Below are 10,094 nucleotides of genomic sequence, written 5' to 3' on the forward strand. Positions count from 1 at the left end.
TCCGTTATGCGTTATCCGTTATGCGTTACGCGTTATGCGTTATGCGTCATGCGTCATGCGTTATGCGTTATGCGTTATGCGTTATGCGTTATGCGTTATGCGTTATGCGTTATGCGTTATGCGTTATGCGTTATGCGTTATGCGTTATGCGTTATGCGTTATGCGTTATGCGTTATGCGTTATGCGTTATGCGTTATGCGTTATGCGTTATGCGTTATGCGTTATGCGTTATGCGTTATGCGTTATGCGTTATGCGTTATGCGTTATGCGTTTTGCGTTATGCGTTATCCGTTATGCGTTATCCGTTATGCGTTACGCGTTACGCGTTATGCGTTATGCGTTATGCGTTATGCGTCATGCGTTATCCGTTATGCGTTATGCGTTATGCGTTATGCGTTATGCGTTATGCGTTATGCGTTATGCGTTATGCGTTATGCGTTATGCGTTATGCGTTATGCGTTATGCGTTATGCGTTATGCGTTATGCGTTATGCGTTATGCGTTATGCGTTATGCGTTATGCGTTATGCATTATGCGTTATGCGTTATGCGTTATGCGTTATGCGTTATGCGTTATGCGTTATCCGTTATGCGTTACGCGTTATGCGTTATGCGTTATGCGTTATGCGTTATGCGTCATGCGTTATCCGTTATGCGATATGCGTTATGCGTTATGCGTTATGCGTTATGCGTTATGCGTTAAGCGTTATGCGTTATGCGTTATGCGTTATGCGTTATGCGTTATGCGTTATGCGTTATGCGTTATACGTTATGCGTTATGCGTTATGTGTTATGCGTTGTGCTTTACGGGTTATGCGATATGCGTTATGCGTTATGACTTTTTCATTGAGCGTTATGCGTTATGCGTAATGCGTTATGCATTATGCGTTATGCGTTATGCGTAATGCGTTATGAGTAATGTGTCATGCGTTATGCGTTATGGACTATGCTTTATGCGTTATGCGTTGTGGGTTATCCGTTATGCGTTACGCGTTATGCGTTATGCGTTATGCGTTATGCGTTAAGCGTTATACGTTATGCGATATGCGTTATTCGTTATGCGTTATGCGTTATGCGTTATGCGTTATGCGTTATGCGTTATGCGTTATGCGTTGTGCGTTATGCGTTATGCGTCATGCGTCATGCGTTATGCGTTATGCGTTATGCGTTATGCGTTATGCGTTATGCGTTATGCGTTATGCGTTATGCGTTATTCGTTATGCGTTATGCGTTATGCGTTATGCGTTATGCGTTATGCGTTATGCGTTATGCGTTATGCGTTATGCGTTATGCGTTATGCGTTATGCGTTATGCGTTATGCGTTATGCGTTATGCGTTATGCGTTATGCGTTATGCGTTATGCGTTATGCGTTATGCGTTATGCGTTATGCGTTATGCGTTATGCGTTATGCGTTATGCGTTATGCGTTATGCGTTATGCGTTATGCGTTATGCGTTATGCGTTATGCGTTATGCGTTATGCGTTATGCGTTATGCGTTATGCGTTATGCGTTATGCGTTATGCGTTATGCGTTATGCGTTATGCGTTATGCGTTATGCGTTATGCGTTATGCGTTATGCGTTATGCGTTATGCGTTATGCGTTATGCGTTATGCGTTATGCGTTATGCGTTATGCGTTATGCGTTATGCGTTATGCGTTATGCGTTATGCGTTATGCGTTATGCGTTATGCGTTATGCGTTATGCGTTATGCGTTATGCGTTATGCGTTATGCATTATGCGTTATGCGTTATGCGTTATGCGTTATGCGTTATGCGTTATGCGTTATCCGTTATGCGTTACGCGTTATGCGTTATGCGTTATGCGTTATGCGTTATGCGTCATGCGTTATCCGTTATGCGATATGCGTTATGCGTTATGCGTTATGCGTTATGCGTTATGCGTTAAGCGTTATGCGTTATGCGTTATGCGTTATGCGTTATGCGTTATGCGTTATGCGTTATGCGTTATGCGTTATGCGTTATGCGTTATGCGTTATGTGTTATGCGTTGTGCTTTACGGGTTATGCGATATGCGTTATGCGTTATGACTTTTTCATTGAGCGTTATGCGTTATGCGTAATGCGTTATGCATTATGCGTTATGCGTTATGCGTAATGCGTTATGAGTAATGTGTCATGCGTTATGCGTTATGGACTATGCTTTATGCGTTATGCGTTGTGGGTTATCCGTTATGCGTTACGCGTTATGCGTTATGCGTTATGCGTTATGCGTTAAGCGTTATACGTTATGCGATATGCGTTATTCGTTATGCGTTATGCGTTATGCGTTATGCGTTATGCGTTATGCGTTATGCGTTATGCGTTATGCGTTATGCGTTATGCGTTATGCGTCATGCGTCATGCGTCATGCGTTATGCGTTATGCGTTATGCGTTATGCGTTATGCGTTATGCGTTATGCGTTATGCGTTATGCGTTATGCGTTATTCGTTATGCGTTATGCGTTATGCGTTATGCGTTATGCGTTATGCGTTATGCGTCATGCGTTATGCGTTATGCGTTATGCGTTATGCGTTATGCGTTATGCGTTATGCGTTATGCGTTATGCGTTATGCGTTATGCGTTATGCGTTATGCGTTATGCGTTATGCGTTATGCGTTATGCGTTATGCGTTATGCGTTATGCGTTATGCGTTATGCGTTATGCGTTATGCGTTATGCGTTATGCGTTATGCGTTATGCGTTATGCGTTATGCGTTATGCGTTATCCGTTATGCGTTACGCGTTATGCGTTACGCGTTATGCGTTATGCGTTATGCGTCATGCGTTATCCGTTATGCGTTATGCGTTATGCGTTATGCGTTATGCGTTATGCGTTATGCGTTATGCGTTATGCGTTATGCGTTATGCGTTATGCGTTATGCGTTATGCGTTATGCGTTATGCGTTATGCGTTATGCGTTATGCGTTATGCGTTATGCGTTATGCGTTATGCGTTATGCGTTATGCGTTATGCGTTATGACTTTTTCATTGAGCGTTATGCGTTATGCGTAATGCGTTATGTTCCGTCTCAAGAATCGTTGTCCCTCGCAAATATTCGATTTCTAACGAACGATTTATTAACGGGTCTTCCCTCGAAAATACATTACGATCGAGCCCCCCCTTTACAATGTTTTTCCTTATAACAGCGACACGACGATGCAAGATCGGTATTTGTTTTTAGCAATCGCTCGTCCCCCCAAACATCAGAGACACGGAGAGTCGATTCTCGAATGTTCTGCAACATTGTCGTGCCCAGGAAACCGTTAGAGATTAAATAATTTGATATACCGTAACTGACCAAAAACAGTCGGCATTCACCACAGGTATTGCAACCTTCGGAACAACCCAATCGCGATATGGGTCGATTGTATGCACAGTCATAAAATATCTACAGTCTAAAGTCTAAAGAATCCTCGCGTTCGTTAATCTCGGTCAAGTATCCACGTTCACCCTCGACCATCTTGTTTCAAGGATGCGCGCTAGCTCGTAAATCTACGGAAAAGGGACACCATTAAATTCTTACAACATGCTTCCAAGGGTGCATCGGCCGACCCATACACAATTCTTAATATCGAAGATTTGTGTACGTATATTTCGGACAGTAAACAATTCGCATGTATACGGTTCATCTGCACTGCTGCTCTCGTAAACCAAGAGATGGCATTGCCCTCGCAGGCCCGTCACATGGAAATGCTGCATGTTCATAAACAATCGAAAACCTCTCGTTCTCCAACTCGGGCATACTCCTACTCTTCTTTCCAATCGACCAATCGAAAGAAAGTGTAAAGAGTGATCGATGTCCTGATTGGAAGCGAAAGATCGACAGCACCAACCAGGTTGCTTACCATTAGAACAAAAGATGATTCATTCTTTTCCCTACTCCAAAGCCAACCTCTCATCCACGAGGCGCTTCTCAAAAAACTCGTGTTGGATGGAAGTCGAGTTCACTCTCAGTTCGTTACGATCCTTCGAACGAGTGACACTAACCACCCAACCGAGCGTTACACTTCTTGCTACCGATATCGTGCAAGCGAAGTAATACAGATCAACACGGTTTGATCTGCACGCGTACGAGCGTTACACTTCTTGCTACCGATATCGTGCAAGCGAAGTAATACAGATCAACACGGTTTGATCTGCGCGCGTATAAGGCAAGACTTGTCGGCACAGCCTTACTGACGAGTCCTCCGGCAAGTCTAGGACGAAACGCAATTCTTTCATTTTTTACATTTCCTTCATTCCATCCAATCCGATCCGATAAATTGAAATAGTTGTCCAAAGTTAATTCGGCGGACAACCAAACGATAGACTCGCGGACACGACGGTCGCGACAAAACATTTTGGTCCTTCGAGCCGGATCGGTGACCTTGTGAGTGTACAGTGAGTGCAAGGACAATTCAAGGTGGAAATCATCAATCATTGAGAGAATTGCGTCCACGATCAACCGACAACGTTGACCAGCTTACGCAGAGAGCAGCCACGATCAGCCGACAACGTTGAGCAACCGCCAGCGATAGCAATCAACCGTATCAGCTCAAGGTAGGCACGTTTTTGAATTTTCCGATCAGGATCGTTTATTGGCCACCCCCATCGAGACATTCGTAAAATGGCAAACACGAGCAAGTTAAGCCAGCGTATTAACGCCCTCAAGGTTAAACAACGCGTTTTCAAGTCGGATCTAACAGACTTTTCTAACGAATTATTGAAATATCAAGAGTCCGCGACCGCGCGTACAATACTTCGAGAACGGGTAGAACAACTCAGGAAACAATTCGACGCGTTCAACGACGCCCAAGACGAGCTAGGTCATCATGAAAACTTCGAACAGTTACAAATTGAACGAAAGGCCGTGAGAGATTCGTATTACAATGCGCTAGCCACCGCGATACAAATACTCGATGAATCGCCGACGGCACAGAGCCAATCGACTAGAACCGCGATTGATTCACCAGCTCCATCCACATCTACCAGCATCACCGGGGTGCATTTACCCAAAATTCGTCTTCCGCGTTTCGATGGACGGCTCGAGAAATGGTTGCCTTTCAAGGACGCATTCTTGAGCTTGATCCAGGGTCACCAAGGACTCACCGATATCCAACGTTTCAATTATCTCAGGCTATCGGTAACAGAACAAGCCGAAGAGGCCATTGAATCGTTCACAATGAGCGAGGAGAATTATAAGGCCGCGTGGGCTCAATTATTAGAAACGTACGACAATCAACGCGCGCTCATTCTACGTCATACCACATTGTTACTCGAGACACCTGCTATGCTCAACGGTTCACCAGCCGAAATAAATAACCTGATAAATTATATGCAATCGCACATCCGCTCGTTGCAATCGCTCGGTAGATCCTGGGAAAACATCGCGAGCGATCTAATCACGGTTATCGCTATCAATCGAATGGACGACGAAACGCGCAGAAATTGGGAACAAACCCTTGTAGATACCGGCATGCCTCTCGCATCAGACATGTTCAAACATCTTCGCAATGCTTCACATCAAGGCAATTTTCGCGCCGCACCGGCAAATACGAAACAATACAGGAAAGCGTTGCCAGAAATTAGTCGACCGTCGGCAAATCTTCGACCGCGAGCCCCGAAACGAACGTTCGCGACAATATCGAAAGGAACATCGGCGTCTCCGAGACCGAATAAACGAACATTCACAACGACAACCAACGTTCAAGCATGCCAGATCTGCAATTCTTCGACACACAAATTATTTGCGTGTCCTACATTTGGGAACATGACCATCGATGAACGATGGGCAGCGACTACGGCAGCAAATCTATGCTCGAATTGTTTACTAGCAGGTCACACTCTTGACAAATGCATAAAGGATCGGTGTCGCATTTGTGGTAAGAGACACAATACCAGATTGCATAGAGAACAGAGACCGACGATTCCTGACAAAGAAACATGACTAGTCTCCGAAAACGCGAACCGGCTCTTGTCTAACAATCACTCGTTTTTGTCGAACAAAACAACAAACGGTCTATTAACAACCGCGATCATTCACGTTTTGGATCGCGATCGAAACCTGATTCCGTGTCGCACGTTGGTTGACCCCTGTTCCAACGCGAATCTTATCACAGATGAGCTAGCGAACCGGTTACAACTACCAACTACTCGACAAACCGCCGTCATCGAAGCGTTGAACCAACTCAACACGACTACTAGCAATCTCATGACCGCCACGATAAAATCGAGATTGACAAATTATCAGAGGACGTTAACATTTTGCATCATCCCACGCATAGCAGAAACATTACCCGATAATCAGATCGACAGAACAGACATTCGTATACCGACTAATCTCCGTCTAGCCGATCCCGAATTCCATCGTCCGGGAAAAATCGATATGCTACTCGGCACTGGGCCTACATTATCCTGTCTTAGTATCGGACAAATCAATTTGTCAAATCGAAACAACGTTGATCTCATACTTCAAAAAACTCAGTTCGGATGGATTATAGGAGGCGATCTCCTTTCAGCGTCGCGATCGAGCCGCAAGACATTTACCCAAAACGTACAGTTCGATTTAGGGAAGTTCTGGGAAATAGAAGAAGGAACTATCGAGCGAGTTCGGTCAATCGAGGATCAAGCCTGCGAGAATCATTTCGCGGCCACCGTAACGCGCGATGATTCCGGTCGGTATATGGTAGCGTTACCTTTCAACGAAAAGCAAACCCAACTCGGGGAGTCTCGTTCACGCGCTCTGAATCGGTTCTTAGCCCTCGAACGAAAACTGGAACGCGATCCAGAATTTAAAAAAAAATACACAGAAGTAATAGACGAATACCGCGTCCTCGGACACATGAAGCAAGTCACAACCATTCAAACGCCCGGATTTTATCTGCCGCATCATGCCGTCTTCAAACCAACGAGCTCAACCACAAAAATCCGCATAGTTTTCGACGGTTCCGCTAAGACAAATACGAACATATCCTTAAATGATACACTCCGAATCGGTCCCACTCTACAAGATGATATTTTTTCACTCTTATTAAGATTCAGAATGCACGCATACGTGATAACGGCCGATATCGAGAAAATGTATCGCCAATTTCTAGTTCGACCCGAAGACCGCGCTTTTCAAAGAATACTATGGCGAGACCCGAACGAGGACATCAAAACCTACGAATTGACAACCGCTACGTTCGGACTCGCTCCAGCACCATATCTAGCCATCCGATGTTTACATCAATTAGCAAACGACGAAGAACGCGATTTCCCGGAAGCCGCAGCACGTATCAAACAAGATTTATATGTCGACGATCTATTGACCGGTACCGATTCAATCACAGAAGCGCGATCATTACAACGCCAAATCACGTGTCGCACCCCTCAGTCAAATAACCCTAGCTCGTTTAGAGTTGTGCGGCGCCGCCTTGCTAGCCACGCTATCGCAAACCGTGCGGAGTGCGTTGACTCACAACATCGATAAATCAGTATTCTGGACCGATTCGACGATAGTTTTAAGTTGGTTGCGCAAGCAACCTTCTACCTTGAAGACATTCGTCGCGAATCGCGTGGCCAAAATCCAACGAAAAACAGAAATACAGTCGTGGCGATATGTACGTTCCGCAGACAACCCAGCTGATCTCATTTCGCGAGGAATGACCACAGCAGAATTTAACAACAATCGTCTCTGGCGGTATGGTCCCGAATGGCTTGCTCAGGAACAAGCGAAGTGGCCATCCGCAAGATTCACCATATGCGATGAGCTACCGGAAGTACGAACGGTTACATGTTTGGTCGGGTCGATAATCCAAACCGACGAAATCCTTCAGCGATACTCGTGTATTCAAAAACTCAGGCGAATCGTCGCTTATTGTTTACGTTTCCGAACGAGTCGTCGGACTATCGGGCCATTGTCCATTGAAGAGATACAGCACGCGAACAGACAAATCATAAAATTACTTCAATCCGTCACTTTCGCTCGTGATATACATGATTTGAAAACTGGTCATCTATCTAACACGAGCAAATTACAACCGCTAACTCCATTCCTCGACGAACAGGGAATATTGCGCGTAGGAGGTCGACTGCAAAATTCCACGCTACCGTTCGAACAACGGCATCCGATACTTCTACCTCGAAGTCATCACATTACTAAACTCATAATTCGCGATTCACATCAACGGAATCATCATGCTGGAATCACTGCGACTTTATACGACGTGCGATTATCATACTGGCCAATCGACGGAAAGAACACTACGCGCCAAATAGTGCGACATTGTATTAGATGTTTCCGTATAAAACCTCCCACAGTTGAATATATCATGGGTAATTTACCTGCTGCCCGTGTCACCGAAGGACGCCCATTCGTTAATAGTGGAATTGATTATTGCGGTCCATTCTACATAAAGGAGCGGCAATTTCGAAACAGAGTTCGAGTCAAAATATATGTAGCCGTCTTCGTCTGCTTCGCGACGAAGGCCGTTCATTTAGAAATAGTCGGCGATCTCACCACAGAAGCCTTTATGGCAGCGCTTAAAAGATTTATTGCACGAAGAGGTATTTGCAAAAACCTATATTCGGACAACGGCACAAATTTTGTCGGTGCCAACCACGAGCTGATGGAACTTCAGCAAACATTGTCAAAAGACGAGAAGTTCAACCACTTCCTCAACTCCAAGGCAATATCGTGGCACTTTATGCCTGCGTTATCCCCACATTTTGGCGGGTTGTGGGAAGCAGCCGTAAAATCATTCAAGCATCACGTCAAGCGAGTCGTCGGCGAGGAATTGTTCACGTATGAACAATTCAATACGTTCGTTATCGAGGTCGAAGCTATTTTAAATTCGCGTCCTCTGACTCCACTCTCGTCAGACCCGAACGATATTTCCGCTTTAACACCTGGCCATTTCCTGATCGGTGATTCCTTAACGTGTATTACCGAGACTGATTTCAGCGAAACGCCGTCAAATCGCTTGTCCACCTGGCAACATATACAGAAGGTAAAGCAAGACTTCTGGACCAGGTGGCACAAAGAATACATACACCAACTCAATGTTCGTCACACATGGACCAAGGGGTCTCATGACATCCAACCAGGAACGGTTGTCTTATTGAAGGACGACACCTTACCGCCATTGTGTTGGCATCTGGGCCGAATATTACAGGTGCACCCAGGAACAGACGGCGTCACGCGTGCTGTGACCGTTCGTACCATCAACGGCACGTACAAACGAAATGTCAAGAGATTAGCACCTCTTCCCATAACTGATAGTGCACGACCAATCGGTGCCGCTATCTCAACGTAGTCATGTGAGTCCATCTTATCTTCATATCATATTACATTTGATCGATCGAATCGATCAACGAGGGGGAGCATGTTCCGTCTCAAGAATCGTTGTCCCTCGCAAATATTCGATTTCTAACGAACGATTTATTAACGGGTCTTCCCTCGAAAATACATTACGATCGAGCCCCCCCTTTACAATGTTTTTCCTTATAACAGCGACACGACGATGCAAGATCGGTATTTGTTTTTAGCAATCGCTCGTCCCCCCAAACATCAGAGACACGGAGAGTCGATTCTCGAATGTTCTGCAACATTGTCGTGCCCAGGAAACCGTTAGAGATTAAATAATTTGATATACCGTAACTGACCAAAAACAGTCGGCATTCACCACAGGTATTGCAACCTTCGGAACAACCCAATCGCGATATGGGTCGATTGTATGCACAGTCATAAAATATCTACAGTCTAAAGTCTAAAGAATCCTCGCGTTCGTTAATCTCGGTCAAGTATCCACGTTCACCCTCGACCATCTTGTTTCAAGGATGCGCGCTAGCTCGTAAATTTACGGAAAAGGGACACCATTAAATTCTTACAACATGCTTCCAAGGGTGCATCGGCCGACCCATACACAATTCTTAATATCGAAGATTTGTGTACGTATATTTCGGACAGTAAACAATTCGCATGTATACGGTTCATCTGCACTGCTGCTCTCGTAAACCAAGAGATGGCATTGCCCTCGCAGGCCCGTCACATGGAAATGCTGCATGTTCATAAACAATCGAAAACCTCTCGTTCTCCAACTCGGGCATACTCCTACTCTTCTTTCCAATCGACCAA

At 45.2% G+C, this 10,094-nt stretch overlaps 2 protein-coding genes across 2 annotated transcripts; both read left to right on the forward strand.

Annotated features, from left to right (window-relative positions):
• Positions 1-4,604: 4,604 nt before the first annotated feature.
• On the forward strand, positions 4,605-7,360 carry LOC143219524 (uncharacterized). The gene is made up of 3 exons (XM_076445461.1): positions 4,605-5,859; positions 5,929-7,290; positions 7,353-7,360. Exons 1-3 carry the CDS (start codon positions 4,605-4,607, stop codon positions 7,358-7,360), a joined length of 2,625 nt encoding a protein of 874 aa, XP_076301576.1.
• LOC143219523 (uncharacterized) lies at positions 6,479-9,634 on the forward strand. The gene is made up of 2 exons (XM_076445460.1): positions 6,479-8,967; positions 9,133-9,634. The coding sequence occupies exons 1-2, from the start codon at positions 7,621-7,623 to the stop codon at positions 9,271-9,273; spliced, it is 1,488 nt and encodes a 495-aa protein (XP_076301575.1). The 5' UTR covers positions 6,479-7,620; the 3' UTR covers positions 9,274-9,634.
• Positions 9,635-10,094: the final 460 nt, after the last annotated feature.

This window comes from Lasioglossum baleicum, unplaced genomic scaffold, assembly GCF_051020765.1.
Source record: "Lasioglossum baleicum unplaced genomic scaffold, iyLasBale1 scaffold0038, whole genome shotgun sequence".
NCBI classification, from domain to species: Eukaryota; Metazoa; Arthropoda; class Insecta; order Hymenoptera; family Halictidae; genus Lasioglossum; species Lasioglossum baleicum.